The following is a 19,127-nucleotide window of genomic DNA, read 5'->3' on the forward strand; positions in this document are numbered from 1 at the left end:
CATACAAAACAAAAATCATTTGGTACAAGCACTGTATCGCTTAATTTAGCATGGATTAAATCTTGAAGTACATTGAAACACAAAGTCTGGATTTGATTGCAGATTCTCGTTCACAGAAATGAACATAAGAACTTAATATTTAACAGAAATGTTCTTTTTCACAGCAGTTTCTGTACAAAGCAGAAAAAAAGTATATCCAGTTTAATAACAGATCTTGAATCTGCCATAAATGAACCCAATATGCAAAAATTGCAAAAAAGAAAATTTGTTATTTATTAAAATTTATGTTAAAGGAATCTTTGAAGGGCTATTTTTAGAGAAATGAAATGCCATACTTCATCATGTTGCCCTGAGCATCAATAAGATCATGCAATTTTGTAGAATTACATAGTTTTGCCATCCTAAGTAATTAAATCTTGTTATTTCACATCTCATTATTTCTTTCCCATTGAAAATCATGTTGTATTTTCACACCAGCCAAATATTTACGAAGAAAGCATTGTAACTATGCTGAGTGAAAGGATCGTGCCTGAACCCTCTTATGTGCCTTCTGCCTACCTGGCCGAGATACGTCAGCTTCACCAAGCTGTTTGTGATGTGGAAGTTCTCCTCAACTCCCCTGAACTCCAAGCCAAGGACTTTGAAGATTTCTCAAAGCAGGATGTTTGTTTGAAGGTAGGATGCATTGGAATGTGAACATTACAAAGTGGAGCTGTATAAGATTAAAGTTATGTGATAATCATGAAAAATTAAAGAGGGAGAATTGAATGAACCCCATATTTATCAGGAACTGTTTGTAACAAATTGCTTCCAGTCTGTTGACTAATTCAGCCTTGCCGCTGATGCAGTTTTGAGAACTCTGATAGACAAGTGGTTGCATTGGAACAGGAGACATTTGCCCAATCAACTCTACTTCATTAATAATTTGAATTGTAGTAGGAAATTTTATTTATACAATTACAAATCTTCCATATGACTTCAATATCCACAAAATTGTTCCCTTCTTGTCAAGTACCTCTCATGATTTGACATGCATGGTGTCCTCAGGGCAAGTCTTTTGGAAACCTTCCCTTCCCTTCTCTTCTCATTTACCTCATTTGAATTCCCAATTTTTTTCAATTTAATTTTTCCATGAATGTCATTTCTTTTTACATCACCCTTCATTTTCTTAAGGGATTGGAATCCTGTTTTGCATTTTCATACAACTCTTTTTATTTGTATTTTCCACAGATCCTAACTGACATGTAGGAAAATAAATGGTTAGTTGTTGGCATTAAAGACCAGAATATTCCTTTGAAACTGTGGTATGCACATCTGTTCCCTGAATTATCGATGTCTTGTACCAAGTAATTGAAATAATATTGATTGGCTTTTCTTTTCAAAAGGTTTTACCATTCTATTGACTCAGAGTCAGTTCATCACTTTGTTCATCTGTTCTATTCCATTGCTTGCCACATTTGGAACCAAATACCTATTGATTTAAAAATATGCCGTGTGCCAAGCGTCATCTTCATTATGTCTGTCCTTGCAGTTGTCTTTACCACCAAGCACAGCATCATCCACACATTTCTGTGTTGCTTGTCTAATCCATTCTCAAGGTAGCTGGGCCATCTGTACCCCTCCCCTCTTCTAATCTGGCAGAAATCTAATGCTTCACATCACGAATTGTAAGATACACTTTTTATTGATTCTTGGTTTCTTGCTGCTGAGGAAGTTCATTGAGTTATTTGTCACTTGTAGCAAGGCACATTAAATTCCCCTTTTAAGCAGAAGAGCCAAATTCATTTTGACTGCAAAATTGGCTCAAGCATCCTTTCCATTAAATCTTCCACATTTCTGAGAATGCATTGAAAGTGTGTTTTGTTGATTCACATCTATCCTTTGAGTAATGTCAATAAGTTATATGAATTAGGGGTGTTTTAGGAGACAACACTACTCTTAACCCAATCATCTAGTCTACTTTTTTGCCACGTTTAGATTATACGCTTTAGTATCAGGTTGTCTGTTTTTTGAATTATTAATTTAGTATCCCATTTGTAAATAATTTCTCCAGCTCTCTCCTCCCCTACCATGTGTTGACCAATTTGTGCCTAGGAGGGTAAACTGTCCCCCTCAAAGACTGAGGTGATGAACCTCACCTAGGCCATCCAATAATATTCTTTTTAAATCCGGGAGCCTCATTCCTCCCAGGTCAGTTTTTTTGCCATAGAGACTACTGGGGCAGCGGTATGGGCAAAAATTGAAAGAGATATTAGCCTAGGTATCACATTCATTTTAATGCAGTTAACCCTGCCTATCACCAATGTAAGTTCTTCTCAATAGGGTTGTCTCCAAAAATGCCCCTAACCCAGAACAAATTAATCCCAATGACTATGGGTAACAAGATTCTGGGCACCTGGTTCCAGAAAGAGATCAGGTGTATCAAGGACTGTTCTTCGTTATTCGAGCAATTAATAAACAAAACAAGAGCCGGAAACTGGGTCTCCATAAAGCCAGGCAAAGATGGGAGTCAGATCTAGGAACAACAATTCCTAAATAATGCTGGTCCCACTTCTGCCGGGATGGCATGAGGGAGGTTATTAACACCAGATATTGGCTGGTGCCATTTTTTGCACTGGCTATACCTGATGCTGCAAAAATTGCGTAAGGTTAAACCAGAAATACCTGAATTGTGTTTTAGATGTGGTGTAGAGACAGGAACTTTTGTGCATTCAATGTAGCCTTGCACCAAGGTGAGCCCCTTCTGGGTAGAGTTAGGGGACATTTTGGAAAAAAAAATTACAGGAGTAGAGCATCTGTAGGACCCAGTGCTGTTCCTGCTGGGTGATATTATGGATGTGAGTCTGAGAACGTCCAAACACCAAATTCAATTCATGAAGGTTGCCTTGGTGGTGTCCTGGAAATGCATTATGGTTACCTGGAAATCTGACTCTCAGCTAAGCACAAGAAGATGGAAGGAACAAATGGTCCACTTAAAAATTGAATCTATTGCTGGTTTTACAAAGTTGGTGTTTGCCTTATTATCATGCTAACTACTATTTTGCTTTGGTTAATACAAATCTATGAGCAGCTGGCAGAAGTGCAAAATGGGGTGCAGAAGAAGACTAGAAACATTTGTATTTTTTAATTTCAGTTGTTGCTCAATAATTAGCATTGAAATACTTGAGAAATTCAGCTTTCAGGATTTGATCTTCGTGTAGATCTCAGCCACCCCCAGATGGGTTTCCTTCCCAAACTCCATGAAGTATTAGAGCACTCTGATAGAGGTCTTAAAAATATAATTTATCTTCCATCCTATGTGCATTCAAGATGATCCTAAAAGGGAATCCTTGTAAATTGCATTTTTTTATTTATGAACAAAAGAAAGCTATTTGGTTTCTTTAATGTTGTCATTCAGGTGCGTTGCCATTTGGCGTGGATGATCAGGTCTGTGACCCTCCAAATTGTAGGTGTTGTCTCCCCTGTTTCTTCCGTTTAATCCATCTATCATTTTCATTCTCTGTCTGCCTCTACTTCTTTTCTCTTCCAGTTTTCCAGTCATGACTAAATGTTCTTGTGTATGATGTGTCCAAAGAATTTTGATTGCTGTTTTCTGATTCTTTTGTACATTTTGTTTTTGTTCTTTGTCGAACTTCTTCATTTGTTATCTGTTTTACTGTGTCAGAAGTTTTTATGTAGTCAGTGAAACAGAAGTATAGGTTTTGTACTTCTACTGACCTTTTGATAATATTCCTGAGAATATGTGACATTTGATGATCCCTTGCCTTTGACAAAACTACCCTGTTCTTCACTGATCTGGTTTCTTATTCTGAGCAGGATGATTCCAAGTCGAGTTATTGTGAGGAGACTCATTAAACTAATGGTTCTGTGTCATTCATACTCGGTTGCACCTGGGGTTTTTTTGGCAGTGCAATGAATATTGTCATTACAACATCTTCTGGCTTTGCCACTGTTATATATTCTATTCAATATGATGCCAATTTCCCTACATCAAAATCTTCTAGCGCTTCATACAGTTGAACTGGAACATGACCTGGTCCTGATGATTTCCCCTTTCGGATTTTCTTTTTTTTAATTTTTATTTTTTATTTTTCACATTATAAACCACATTGATCAAGATACATACATTTTCCTTTTCAAATATATACAGTATCGTTTTCTCCCCCCTCCCTTTTCCCATCCCACCCTCCCTACCTCCCCTCCCATTCATTTAAAGTTCAGAATCTAAGATACATTAAACCCGTCAAATGGTATGTTCCACCACTTCTTTCATTATCATCGTAACAACCTGCAAATGCCGTGACTTTCCCTTTCTCTTGAAAGCAACTCTGCATTTATGACATGATTTGTAATTTTCTGCTTTTTAACCATTGTACAAGTATGCACTTGACCTCATTCTAGCCTGTCCTAAAAATGATTGACCTCGATGCTGACCATCAATTTTTTTTTGTGACCAGATCTTCTTTTCACTGTTCACTTCTCCTGATTTATGTCCACAACTAATCATTTGTTTTTCCACATATATCTGATATGATTACAGCCGACATCATCTTTAATGATATTGATTGCTCTGGTTACACACAACTATTGCCTCAGGTTTAATTTAGCTGAACTAATTAATTGTCAGGCAATGCAGTCAAAAGCACAGTTCCATCTTCTGAAATAAATCTCTTGGAACTGCAAATAATCCTTGGATATACCTGTGATGTTAGAATGGGGAAAATGGGAGATCTGTTTGATTTGAGTTTAATGAATATTTATTTTCTCATAAATGTATTTATCATTATCATTTTCAGGTAAGAGAAACTAAATTGAGCAACCCCAAAAATATGCAGGGATTGATCTGTGCAAATCGTTCTCATTCCACCAGTCACCACAATTAGTGCTCCCTGCTCAATTTAATGATTTCAATGTGCAACCAAAGCACACTGCTCAGTCCATTGGCTCATCACTGCAGGAAAGGGTTCAGGGCTGTGAATGACCAGTTAAACCTATTCTGATCTCCTTAATTAAGGCAGGCTGCCCCTTTCTTTAAAAAAAAAGATTGCAATATTTTGACAGCACATGAAACTGAAGTTGACCGTGACATGCAAAACCTTCCATTGTTTTCCAACATTATGCTGGGGGTCCTGATGGAGGAAGTGCAAAGGAGGGCTATTTTCTTTCTGAAGGGGCCAGAACGTAGAGGTACAGGGGACTACCTGGGAGACAGGATCTGCAGGCATTTGGAAAGGCGAGGACTGATTAGGGACATTCAATATGGCTTTGTTCATGGGAAATTGTGTTGCACGAATTTGATTGTTTTCTTTTGAAGAGATGACCAGGAGGACTATCAAGGGCAATGTATGATAGACAATGTCGACATGGATTTTAACAAGGCCTAAGAAAGGATCCAGGTGGTGAAATCACATGGGACTCAGGGTGAGCAAACAAATTAAAGATCCATGAGCTTAGTAATAGAAGAAATGAAAAATAATGCACTTAAAATCCTACAACTGTGAGGTCATTGCCCAAGATGGCAGCGCCTAGGCTTGGCAATGGCCACGATAGGTTGCAGGCTCCAGAGGACAAGAAACAGGTACAGGGCACAAAAAAAAGGAGAACACATCCTGTTGAGAAGGGGAAGCATGGGAGACTACCCTACAGAATGGTGACCACGACAGGGGCTCTGTGGTTGAGGAACCCACACAGGCTATTAGCAAATTGTGATTGGGGGAGCTGCACAGGCTGGCGTCTGGCTTAAAGGAACCAGATACTGGAGCTAGGATTTGAGAGGGTGTTGAGGGCAAGAAGGACTCTTGAATGGCCTTGGGTGCTGAAGACTCCCTGATCGTGTCGGAGATTTTGATCTGAAGATTAGGTGGCTGATGAATTGAACAGGAGCCTGTGCAGCTGCAGAGACTAGGAGTACTGGGGGCTAATCAATGGACTCCCAATGCCTCTGAAAGAACACTCTTTTACTTCCTTTTCTCTCGTACTCCAAGGGACACCAGCCAATGCTCATAGTGACTCTTCATCTGTTTTACAGCAGGCAAAAGTTGAAGTATATGTATGTTCCATTTTTAGTGAATTATTACGTGACAATCAAGGGTGGTTGTGGAGGGTTGTTTTGCTAATTGGAAGCCTCTGACCAGTGATGTCCCACAGATAAGGGAGTCTAAGTGTGAAAACTACAGCATGAAAACAGGCCCTTTGGCCCAACTTGTCCACCCAATATCTACCCATCTGCTTGTGTTCAACCCTTTTCTCTTAGCTTTTATCTATCAACCTGTCCAATTATTTTTTTGAATGATGCAGTTCTCCTTGCCTTCCTCTTTTGACCACTTCATCTAGCAACTCACTTCTCACTTTTTTTCACCACTGCCTTTATGAAAATGATGTCCCTCCGTTCACTATGAAATCTTTCCTCTCTCACCTTAAATCAATCCCCTTAAATTTTAGACTCCCCTACCCTGGGAGAAGGACTTTGACAATCTACTTTATCTATGTTGTTTGTTAAATATATTAACAGTTTGGATGAGAATGTTGTTCACATGGTTTGTAAGTTTGCTGATAACTCTGAAGTTGGTATCATGGACAAGGAAGAAGGTCATTTAAAAACAACTGAGAAAGTGGGCCAAAGAATGCCAGATCCAAATGAATTTGTGCAAAGTGGTGCATTTTGTTCAGATAAAACAGAGCAGAATTTGTGCCATAAATGCCAAGGCCCAGCAGAGTGTTGTAGAATACATTGATTAAGTACAGTGGAAACACAGGCCATTCTCCTTCAAGGTGACTGCCTTCATGATCTCTTCCACTAGTGTTCGGATGCTGCAAACTTTATATCCTTGTTACTTCCTACAGGAAAATCATGTGCACAATGGTGGTCCCATGGTCATTACACTGATCAACCTGACACAAATCAGTATCACAATGTATCCAGGGTCAGGACATTCAAATTGATCCTTGTCACTAATTCTTTATTTCCACTCCCACATATCAAAGGAGACATCATAATTCATCACGCAGGTTGACAAATATGTAAAGCTCTTATTTGTAGAGCAAAGGAAGGGCCTCCTCCAACCCACCATCAATTTTGCCCCAACGCACTTATATAATTACACCACTAGGTCACCAGGCGCATCCTGGTGACCTTGTATACAGAGCTACAGTCTAGCCTTCCAAGTTCATCTTGCATAGAGACAAGACCTCTTAGCTTACATTTTCTTCTTCTTCTTTGGCTTGGCTTCGCGGACGAAGATTTATGGAGGGGGTAAATGTCCACGTCAGCTGCAGGCTCGTTTGTGGCTGACAAGTCCGATGCGGGACAGGCAGACACGGTTGCAGGGGAAAATTTGTTGGTGTGGTTATTGTCAGTACTTACCTGTGACAAGATCAAAAGCTCACAATGCCAAACCGAGCCAAGTTAGTTCCATACCAAACTTCAACACTCAGGGAAAAGAAATGGCATAATCAAGCAAATAGAACTGCTAAAGACACACATTTTCTTAACGATTGGATCCAGCTGAAGAGCCATGATATTTTAACATCTGATCGATCAGCTCATTGAGTGGTGTCACACCAACAACCTTACACCCAACATTAGCAAAACCAAGGAGATGATTGTGGACTTCAGGAGGAACTAAGGAGAACATGATTCAGTCATTGTCGAGGACTCAATAGTGGAGAGTGTCAAGAGCTTCTCTTTCTGGAGGAGTCACATGATGGAGTAGTGAAACCAGCCCTCTCCAGAAAAAAAGTGAGGAAAAGACAAAGCTCAACAAATATAAAATACAAGAAATAGAAAATAAAGTTACAGAGAAGAGAAAGAAGATGGCACCCAAGAATGAGAAAATAAAAGCAATGGGAAAAAAGAAAAGTCACCGGAGAAGAAAGAATATGGCCTTACCTGCACAAAGGAACAGGGAGCTGTGGTGATGAAGAGCACCCGATCCCCAGGTTTGGTGTCTGCCCTGCGGAGTCGCGACCTCCCGACTGGTGGACTTAAAAAATGGCTCTCGGAGCCAAACAAAAGTGCACAGTGCGCAATCAAATGAAAAAGAAAACACCAATGGGAGGGGGGCTCAGCCGAGGAGCAGGCAGCCACAGTGCAGCCAGCTGAGGGACGCACGACACCAGGGTGCACATCTGGAAGATGAGGATGGTGGCAGGGGAGGGAGCGAGGAACCAGACGAGGGAGAAAGACGGAGGGGTGACTGTCATGATAATGAATATGTATGAGATATACCGGAAGTCACGTGGTATGAGAGAGAGAGATAAGAACACGAGCAGGAGAACAAAGGAAACCGGGAAAATAAAAAGACACTAAGAAGTTTACCTGATAAACTTGTGTTTAATGTTTTATTAACTTCACATTTCGGGCCACAAATGTGACATTGGCGACGAGGATGAAAGAAGCTTGAAGAAAATTAAAGACTAAACAAGATTACAGAGGATTACAGACAACTTCAAGGTGATAAGAATTTTCTCTGTGACTCAGTACTTTTGGGGCTGGAATATTTCCTCATGGCTGGTGCAGACAGTTACTTTCTAACACATAGTGGAATTGCTCATTTTGACCGAACGGGTGATGCGAGCACTGTAAGTGTGAAGTGGAAGGCATGACTGGAAGAATTTGAATCCTATGCCGACAGTCGTGGCCTATTTCTAGATACCGGTACAGTTGAACAAAAAGCGCAGAGGAGGGCGTTACTTCTTTTCACTGCTGGACCTGCAGTTCGGGAATCATTTAAGACACTTTTGAATATTGGAAGAAAGGATGAGTACCGAAAAGCGGTAGATGCATTAAATGCACACTATGTAGTGACACCGAATGCTACATTTCAACGCCATTTGTTTCGGAGAACGAGACAAGAAGATGGCCAGACAATTGCTCAGTACGTGACGAGACTACGCCAGCTAGCTGTTGGATGCAATTACATGCCAGCTGATTTGGACAACCAATTACTGTATCAAGTCGTACAGCACTGCAGATCAGATAAACTCAGAAGACGTCTACTGGAAAGAGGGAGTGAGTTGGAACTCACCGATGCTTTAACTATTGCTGCTGCATTAGAGGCTGTTGAAGGGCAATTTCATACCATGACCCTAAAAGACAACTCAAGCCAGCAAATTAAGAGGCTCTCACATCGCCATAATCAGCCAAGATATACGTTGACACAGGACGTGGAGTTTATCGATGTGGAAACCGAGGTCACTTTGGAAAAGACCCATATTGCCCGGCCAAAGGCAAAGTTTGCAGAAAGTGTGGAGGTAAGGACCACTTTGCAAAGAAGTGCAAAAGCAAGTCCAATGCAGACCAGAAGAGGAAGAGTACAACTTCCAAAGGCAAAGCCTGGGGGAAAGGAAAGTATCCTGGAAAGAAAGATACCATTCACCAGATAGACGGTGACGATGATGATACCCAGGAGGAACAGAGTTGTTACCAATTTACGTTGAATGAAGTACATCATGAGAAGGTCCCAGTGATCATTGGTGGAGTGATAGTGCAGGTCATTGTAGACTCAGGCAGTGACAGTAATGTGATTGATCGACATTTATGGGAGGAGATGAAAAGGAAAAAGATCATCTGTACCTCAAAGAAGTGTTCCAAGAAACTGTATCCATATACAGCAACCAAGCCATTGCAGACCATTGGATGTTTTACTGCAACTGTCGAAGCTGGAGATAAGTACACCGAAGCAGAGTTTATGGTCATAGAAGAGAGGGGAGAACCATTGCTGAGTAGAAGCACAGCGCAAGACCTGGCAATACTTCATATTGGAGCTTGTGTCAATTCAATTCAGTCATACGAGGATATGAAGCAAGAATTCCCCGCAGTCTTCCAAGGAGTAGGAAAGCAGAAAGGTCGACAATTGAAGCTAGCGGTAGATGAAACGGTCAAACCCAAGGCACAACCAATGCGCAGAACTCCGTTTGGACTTCATGGGAAAGTTGAAGCCAAAATTAAAGAATTGATCGAACAAGACATTATTGAACCGGTGGAACATTCGACACAATGGGTCAGCCCAGTAGTGATTGTGCCCAAACCAAAGGGTGACATAAGACTATGTGTTGACATGAGAATGGCCAATGAAGCTATAATTAGAGAACGACACCCTATACCAACAGTGGAGGAAATACTTCAAGAACTAACTACCAGCAAGATATTCTCAAAAATTGATCTGAAATGGGGCTATTATCAATTAGAGCTGGATCCGGGTTCCCGAGATGTAACTACATTTGTGACTCACTGTGGATTGTATCGTTACAAGAGACTATCATTTGGAATTAATGCAGCTTCGGAGATCTACCAGTATGAAATCCGTCGAGTGATTCAAGGCATTCCTGGAGTTGCCAACATTTCTGACGACATCATAGTCCATGCACCAACGAAGGAAGAGCATGACAAACGGTTGAGGCATGTACTATCTAGACTACAGGAGGCAGGCCTTACCGTGAATGGAAACAAGTGCCAGTTCGGTGTGTCAGAAATGGACTTCATGGGACACAGACTTACACGGGAAGGACTAAACCCTGCAGAGGCCAAGGTGAAAGCTATTGAAGAGGCACGTGCACCTCAGAACGCAACAGAGGTGAGGAGTTTCCTGGGATTGGTCAATTTTTGTGCAAAGTTCATTCCTAATTTAGCTACAGTGGCAGAACCACTAAGGAAACTAACCAGGAAAGGAGTACCATTTCATTTTGGATCTGAGCAGAAGAAAGCGTTCACAGTGCTGAAGCAAAGCCTGACAGATGCAAAAACTCTTGGATATTACGATCCGGCGGCATCAACCAAAGTCATAGCGGATGCCAGCCCGGTTGGTTTAGGAGCAGTGTTAGTCCAGATGCATGATGGAGGACCAAGAATCATTGCCTATGCCAGTAGATCGTTATCAGATGTGGAAAGAAGATACTCTCAGACAGAAAAAGAAGCACTCGGACTTGTATGGGCCTGTGAGAGGTTCCATGCATATTTATACGGCATTGAATTTGAACTCATCACAGATCATAAGCCATTAGAGGTGATCTATGCACCTAGATCCAAACCATGTGCCAGAATAGAGAGATGGGTACTCAGACTACAACCCTACAAATATAAAGTAATCCACATTGCAGGGAAAACAAACATTGCTGATCCGCTGTCCAGATTGGTGAAGGATGGTGGTCCACATTCCAAGTCAGAATTGGGAACAGAAACAGAGAGCTTTGTACGCTTCGTAGCTATTCAGTCGACACCGAAAGCTGTGACTACGAAGGCGGTCGAGAGAGAATCCGAACGTGATCCAGAACTCATGGAAGTAAGAGAATGCATACAGAGTGGACAATGGGACAAGTGTACTCACAAGGCTTACATTCCCATTAGAGACGAACTTTGTTGCATCGGACAGTGTGTATTAAGAGGTTGCAGATTGGTGATACCACAAAGATTGAGACAGAAGATCGTATCCTTAGCGCATGAAGGACACCTAGGCATTGTTGGTACCAAGCAAAACCTCAGAACCAAGGTATGGTGGCCAAGTTGTGATAAAGACGCAGAGAAATTTGTTAAAACTTGTCACGGATGTCAAATCACAAGTAGGAGTAATCCGCCAGAACCGATCCGGAGTACGCAACTTCCGACAGGACCATGGATCGACGTAGCTGTTGATTTTCTTGGACCTTTACCGACGGGTGAATCAATTATGGTAGTGATAGATTACTACAGCAGATACTATGAGTACGTGGTGTTGAAGTCCACAACCGCTGAAAAAACAATACAAGCGTTAGGAGAGATATTCGCAAGATATGGATTACCTGTTACATTATACTCTGACAATGGTCCACAATTCATTTCAGAGACATTTGTGGAATACATGAGGACCACAGGTATCCACCATCATAAAGTAACTCCGAAATGGCCGCAAGCCAACGGAGAAGTAGAGAGACAAAATCAGTCCATTGAAAAACGATTGAGGATTGCACACGCAGAAGGACAAAATTGGCGAGAAGCATTGCTATCTTATGTGGCTGTCTATCGAGCAACGCCTCATGCAACCACTGGAAAAAGTCCTGCAGAAGCATTTTTTGGGAGAAAAATCTGCACAAAAATGCCAGAAATAAAGGAAATCCGAGACGACCAGGAGATGAGGGACCACGATGCTGAAAAGAAAGGTGCAGCAAAGCTGTACACAGATTCGAAACGTGGAGCCAAGTACTCAGACATCATGCCAGGTGATAATGTTCTAGTGAGGCATGAAACTGGTGGTAAGCTAGACACATCTTATTACCATCAACCCTATACTGTTGTATCCAGAAGTGGCAGTATGGTGACAGTCAAGTCTCCAACTGGAGTCCTGTATAAGAGAAATGTATCAAGTGTAAAAAGGTACCAGTCCAGAGATATATCGAGTGAAGAGGTTGAAAGGCCAATACGAGATGCTGAAACTGAGAGACCTGATGATGTTCCAGAGGCAGTTACCAGCACTCCTGATGAAGTGACTAGAGCGCCAGAAAAACCCGAAGCTGAGGCGAGCAGTATTTCCGACGCTGAGAGTGAACAACCGAGAAGCGACGACAATATCGCAGGCAGGCCGAAACGAAACCGGAAACCGCCCAAACGATACGAAGACTTTGTGCCATAGTTTTAATAAGAACTTTGGGACAGTATTTAATCTTATATCATAAAGTGCATATATGAGTGCTGTAGGAAGTAAACTTTATGTAGTTGAGTTATAGTATTACCATTAGTTACGATGTTTGTATGTTTCCGAGGGATATTGGTAAGTGAAGGTAAAGTTTATTTCTGATTAAAGGAGGGATGTCATGATAATGAATATGTATGAGATATACCGGAAGTCACGTGGTATGAGAGAGAGAGATAAGAACATGAGCAGGAGAACAAAGGAAACCGGGAAAATAAAAAGACACTAAGAAGTTTACCTGATAAACTTGTGTTTAATGTTTTATTAACTTCACATTTCGGGCCACAAATGTGACAGTGACCAACAAGAGGATCAACAGCAGGAGACCCGACAGACGGGCAGCCTAGAAGGGGAGGACCAAGAGCAAGAGGCCCAGCAAGAGGAGGCCTGACAAAGAGATAAAAGCAACTCGTCAGGAAAAACAGAAGAGACACAGACACAAGGAAGAGAAGAAGAAGACACAAATGCAGGTACAGACACAGAAGAAGAGCAAGATCTTCACAGAGAAATAGAAGGTAAAACAGATGTTCAGAATTAGATAAAGCCTTTTTTGAAGAACAAATGAGATCATTAAAAGAATGGTTATCATATTAGAATTTAGTGCAATTAAAACAAAAAATGAAAAGAGCAGAAGATAAAATGCAAAGTTTAGAACTGGTCATGACAGAAATAGGGAAAAGAGTGGAAAATGTGGAAGAGCGGGAAACGGCTGTAGAAATGGAAGTAAATGACTTAAGAGAAAAACTGGAAGAAAGTGACAAAAAAATTAAAGAGACACGAGTTGTTATCTCAGAAAATTGATATGTTGGAAAATTATAGAAGGCGAAGCAACATAAAAATAGTTTATAAATGAATGGATCCTGAAGGTCCTGGGAACAACAGAAATGCAGGAAGAAATGGAAATAGAAAGGGCACACAGAACACTAGCTCCGAAACCACAGACACATCAAAAACCAAGACCCATCTTAGTAAAATTTTTGAGATATATGAGAAGAGAAAATATACTGGAGCAGGCAAGGAATAAAGTTAGAGAAGATAATAAGCCATTGGAATACAAGGGTCAAAAAATATTCTTTTACCCAGACATAAGTTTTGAACTCTTAAAGAGGAGGAAGGAGTTTAATATAGTGAAAACGATTTTATGGAAAAAAGGTTATAAATTCATGTTAAGACATCCAGCCGTGCTTAAAATATTTATACCCGGAGAGCAAAACAGATTGTTCTCGGTTCTGGAGGAAGCACAAGAATTCACAGAGTGTTTGCAGGACAGAAGGAGATATGAAGAGATGTAATAAGAATGAAGAATGGCAATAAAGTATATATAAAGATGTAAAAACAATGTATATGTAAAGAACTAAAGAGGGAAAAGAGAAAGGAAGGAAATAAGGGGGAAAAAGGGAGAGCTTTGTTATATGTCTAAAAAAAGTGTTTTCTGGGGGGTTTGGGGGGGAAAGAGAATAATCATCACTGCGAAATCAGTTGACGCTTGCGAACAGGATCTCAATCCAAATGGAACAGGGAGTTGTGGTTGCCCGGCAAGGGATAAGGGGAAACTCAGAGAGGGGGGACGACATTTGGGGCTAAGGGAATATTGGATGTGGGAGTTGGAGTATTTTATGTTTTGAATGTGTTGTCATATATTGAGCTTAAAAAGAGAAAACTGAGAGATGAAAATGGGGAAAAGGGGGATGGTGGTGGTGAGGAAGCAGAAATGAGGTGTAAATAAGATATGAGATGGCCTCGTTGAACTATATGACTACAAACATTAATGGAATACATAACCAAATTAAAAGGAAGAGGCTATTAAATTTACCGCAAAAAGAAAAAAATAGATATAATATTTGTGCAGAAAACGCATCTAACTGAAGTGGAACATAACAAATTAAAGAGAGACTGGGTAGGGCACATAGTGGCAGCATCATATAATTCAAAAGCTCGAGGTGTAGCTATATTAAATAATAAAAATGTACCAAACAAAATAGAGGAGGAAATAATAGATCCAGCAGGCAGGTATGTCATGATAAAGTATTAGATAAACTCAGAAATTTGGAATTTGCTCAATATATATGTACCTAATGAGGAGGATCAAAAGTTTATGCGGGATATTTTTTTGAAGATTGTAGATACACAAGGAAATATATTGATAGGATGGGATTATAACCTTAATTTGGATCCAACATTGGATAAAACTGGACAAAAGACAAGCAAAAAGTGTAAAGTGGCCAAATTTATGGTTAAATCAATGCAGGATATATGGAGGAGGCAGCACCTAAGAGAGAAGGAATATTTATATTATTTGTGTAGGCATAAAACATTCTCAAGGATTGATATGTTTTTGTTGTCGGCCCATATTCAAGGGAGAGTTAGGAAAACTGAGTATAAAGCTAGATTACTATCTGATCATTCACCCCTGTTATTAGCAATAGAACTGGAGGACATCCCACCAAGAACATAGAGATGGAGGTTAAACTCCATGCTACTTAAAAGGCAGGAATTTAGAGAGTTTATTGATTGCCAAATTAAAACATATTTTGAAATAAACATGGAATCAGTGAAAGACAAATTTATATTATGAGATGCAATGAAAGCCTTCATTAGAGGGCAAATAATAATTTATGTAACTAAGATGAAAAAGGACTACAATCGGGAAATAGAGCAGTTGGAAATGGAGATAGTAAATACAGAAAAGGAACAAGGAAAAAGGGATGATATAACAAAAAGGAGAGAATTGGCGGACAAAAAAAAATACGAAACATTACAGACATATAAGGTGGAGAAGAACATAATGAAAATAAAGCAAAAGTATTACAAACTGGGAGAAAAAAACACATACCTGGCAACGCAAAACAGATCAAGCTAAAAGAACTGTATTGGCATCAAGGAAAAAGGACAAACAAATTAAATATAACCCAATAGAGATTAATGAGAACTTTAAAGAATTTTATGAACAATTATACCAAACTGAGAATGAGGGGAAAGATGATAAAATAGAAGAGTTTTTAGCTAAAATTGAACTGCAGAAATTGCAAGAAGAGGAACAAAACACTGATAAAACCATTTGAAATAGAAGAAGTACAGGATATATTAAAAAAAGATGCCGAACAATAAAACGCCAGGAGAGGATGGATTCCCAATAGAGTTCTATAAAACATTTAAAGAGTTATTAATTCCTCCTCTCCTGGAAATAGTGAACCAGATAGAAGAAGCACAAAACTTGCCAGATTCATGTAAGACAGCAATAATTACAGTAATACCAAAGATGGGGAAGAACCCATTAACACCAACATCATATAGTCCAATATCTCTGCTTAACTCAGATTACAAGATAATAGCAAAATTATTAGCAAACAGATTGGCCGATTGTGTACCAAAGATAGTAAAACAAGATCAAACTGGATTTATTAAGAAAAGATGAACAGCGGACAATGTCTGCAAACTTATTAATCTAATCCACGCAGTTCAAGAAAATAAGAAACCAACAGTGGCTGTTGCTCTCGATGCAGAAAAAGCCTTTGACAGAGTAGAGTGGAACTACTTATTTAAAGTATTACAGAAGCTCAATTTACCAGAAAAATATATAAATTGGATTAAAGCATTGAATAATGGACCATTGGCAATGGGAACAGTAAATGGATATGTATCGAACCAATTTAAATTAAGTAGGTCAACTAGACAAGGATGTCCATTATCCCCCTCATTGTTCGCCTTAGCAATAGAACCATTGGCAGAAGTGATAAGAATAGGAAATAAAATAAAAGGGATGAAAATAAAGGAGAAGGAGTATAAAATCAGTTTATTTGCAGATGACATCATATATACCTAACAGAACCAGAGATATCAACAAAAGAATTACATAAGAAATTGAAAGAATATGGAGAAATATCAGGGTACAAGATCAATGCAAAGAAAAGTGAAGTGATGCCAATGAGTAATGAGGATTATACAGAATTTAAAAAAGAATCACCATTTAAATGGCAAGCACATACAATCCGATACCTAGGTATCAGGTTAGATAATAACTTAAGCCACTTGTACAAACTAAATTATCAGCCACTAATTAAGAAATTGCAGGAAGATTCAGAATATTGGAAAGAATTACCGCTAACATTGATAGGGAGGGTAAACTGCATTAAAATGAACGTGTTCCCAAGGATACAATACTTATTTCAAACATTACATATTCCCTTAACAGAGAAATTCTTTAATGAACTAAAAAGAATAGTAAGGAAATTCTGGTGGAAAGGGGGGAAACTGAGGGTAGTGTTAGATAAATTAACAGAGAGGTGTAACCAAGGTGGTTTGCAGTTACCAAACTTTAGAAATTATTATAGAGCCACACAATTAAGGTATTTATCAGATTTTTACCAGACAAGGGAAAAACCAGTCTGGACTAAGATAGAACTAGATAAAATAAAATAGATAACCTTTCCTTTAGAGAATGGGAGAGAAAAGGAATCAAAAGAATAGAAAATTGTTTTTTGGGAAATAATTTAATAACATTTGAACAGTTGAATTACAAATATGGAATAACTCATGGTACAATGTTTGCATATCATCAACTGAAAACTTATTTTAAGGATAAATTGGGAAACAGATTGAGATTACCAGAAGCAAGCAGCTTTGAATATGTGATTACAGACACAATGATAATTAAAAGATTTATAGCAAACATGTACATTAAGCTGCAAGATAAGGAAAATGATGAAATGAGCTATAAACCTAAACAAAAGTGGGAAAAGGATTTAAACATAAAAGATAAAAAATGAAGCATGGGAAAAGTTATGTTCTGGAACTATGAAGAATACAATAAACACAAGGCTATGCTTGATGCAGTATAATTGGTTACACAGGGTATATATCTCTCCTCAAAAATTAAAAGAATGGGATCCAACATTATCAGATAGATGTTTTCGCTTTAAGAAGGAAACGGGAACAACAGTACATGCAATTTGGGCATCTAAGAAAGTGAATACATTTTGGGAAGAACTAAATCAAATATTAAATAAAATCACAAAAAGTAGCATACCAAAAAATCCAGAGATCTTTCTTCTAAGTAACATAAGAAGTAAAGAATTAGGCCTCAAATTGGATAAAGCACAAAAAAGATTCATTATGATAGCCTTAGCAAAAAAATGTATAATGTCAACTTGGAAAATGGAAGAGAGCCTGAGAGTACAGCACTGGTACATGGAAATTAATAATGTATTCCATTGGAAAAAATAACATAATTAAAAAAATAAAGTCACATTGTTTGAACAAATTTGGGAACCATACATGGAACTTAATAGAGAGAGCTTGCCTTGGACCTCCATCCCCTAAAATGATAAGAAGACAAAATAACTTGATTCAGTGTGGAACAAATAGATGTCGCATTTTTCTTGTTTATATTCCTTTGTGTGAAGATATTGTTTTATGGTTTTATTGTATTGTATATGTTGAATATTTATGGATTTTGGAGGGGGGGTGGGTATAGGGAAGGAAGGGAAAAGGGGGAAAAAAGGCCACAGTGTACATTTAATGTGAAATGTTTGTACATATTTTGGTTGATATGGTTCACAGTGTGAAAAATAAAAAATTGTTTAAAAAAAAGCTTCTCTTTCTCTGACTAAGGGTGCTTCAGGCAGTTTCTGCTGATGGCAAATCTGTCTGCCTTACAGCAGGCAAAAAATAATTTCATGTAATATGACAATTTTTTTATTACAAAGACAGTGAAATTGAATCTTGATCTTGAATGTTGATCTTGATTTTGAACTTCAAATTCCTGGGTGTCGACATCTCCGAGGATCTGACCTGGAGCCTCCATGTCAATGCAATCACGAAGAAGACTTGCGAGCAGCTCTATTTTGTGAGGTGTTTGAGGAGATTCGGTACGTCACCAAAGACTTCTATAGGTGTACCGTGGAGAATATTCTGGCGGGTTGCATAACTGCCTGGTACGAAGATGCTAACACTCAGGACGAGAAAAAACTCCAGAGGGTTGTTAACCCAGCCTGCAACATCACGGGCACCAGACTTCACTCCCTTGAGGACATCTACAAGAAAGCAGCCTCTATCCTCAAGGATGCCCACCACCCAGGCCATGCCCTCTTCACTCTGCTACCATTGTGAGAAAGGTACAGGAAACTAAAGACGAGCACTCAGCAGCACAAGGACAGCTTCTTCCCCGCTGCCATTAGAATCCAAAATGAATGCTGAACCAAAGGCATTGCCTTACTTTGACTTTTTGTGCTCTATTTTTTTTCTGTTAGGTGATTTATATGAATGTTTCCACTTTGACGCTGCTGCAAAACATCAAATTTCACGACTTGTTCACGACAATAAATTCTTATTCTGGAAAGCTGGTACAAACTGACCCACCTGAGGCTGTTCTACTGAAGAAGCAGGCATGTTGCTGTTGGACAGTGAATGAGGTAGATACCTACATGTGACCAATGATTGTTGGAGTTAATAGAGCATGTCACCGCT

At 39.3% G+C, this 19,127-nt stretch overlaps 1 protein-coding gene across 24 annotated transcripts in view; it reads left to right on the plus strand.

Annotated features, from left to right (window-relative positions):
- The window catches only part of dmd (dystrophin), a 1,604,005-nt gene that overhangs the window by 786,556 nt on the left and 798,322 nt on the right, over positions 1-19,127 (plus strand). For all 24 annotated transcript variants that reach the window (XR_011341867.1, XM_069890130.1, XM_069890120.1 and 21 more), the window contains one exon: positions 478-675. Coding sequence is in view for 23 of the 24 variants with exons in the window: in XM_069890130.1 (XP_069746231.1) it covers positions 478-675 (198 nt within the window). In the remaining variant the exon portion in view is untranslated. The remainder of the gene's footprint in view (positions 1-477; positions 676-19,127) is intronic.

This window comes from Narcine bancroftii, chromosome 7 (assembly GCF_036971445.1).
Source record: "Narcine bancroftii isolate sNarBan1 chromosome 7, sNarBan1.hap1, whole genome shotgun sequence".
Lineage (NCBI taxonomy): Eukaryota > Metazoa > Chordata > Chondrichthyes > Torpediniformes > Narcinidae > Narcine > Narcine bancroftii.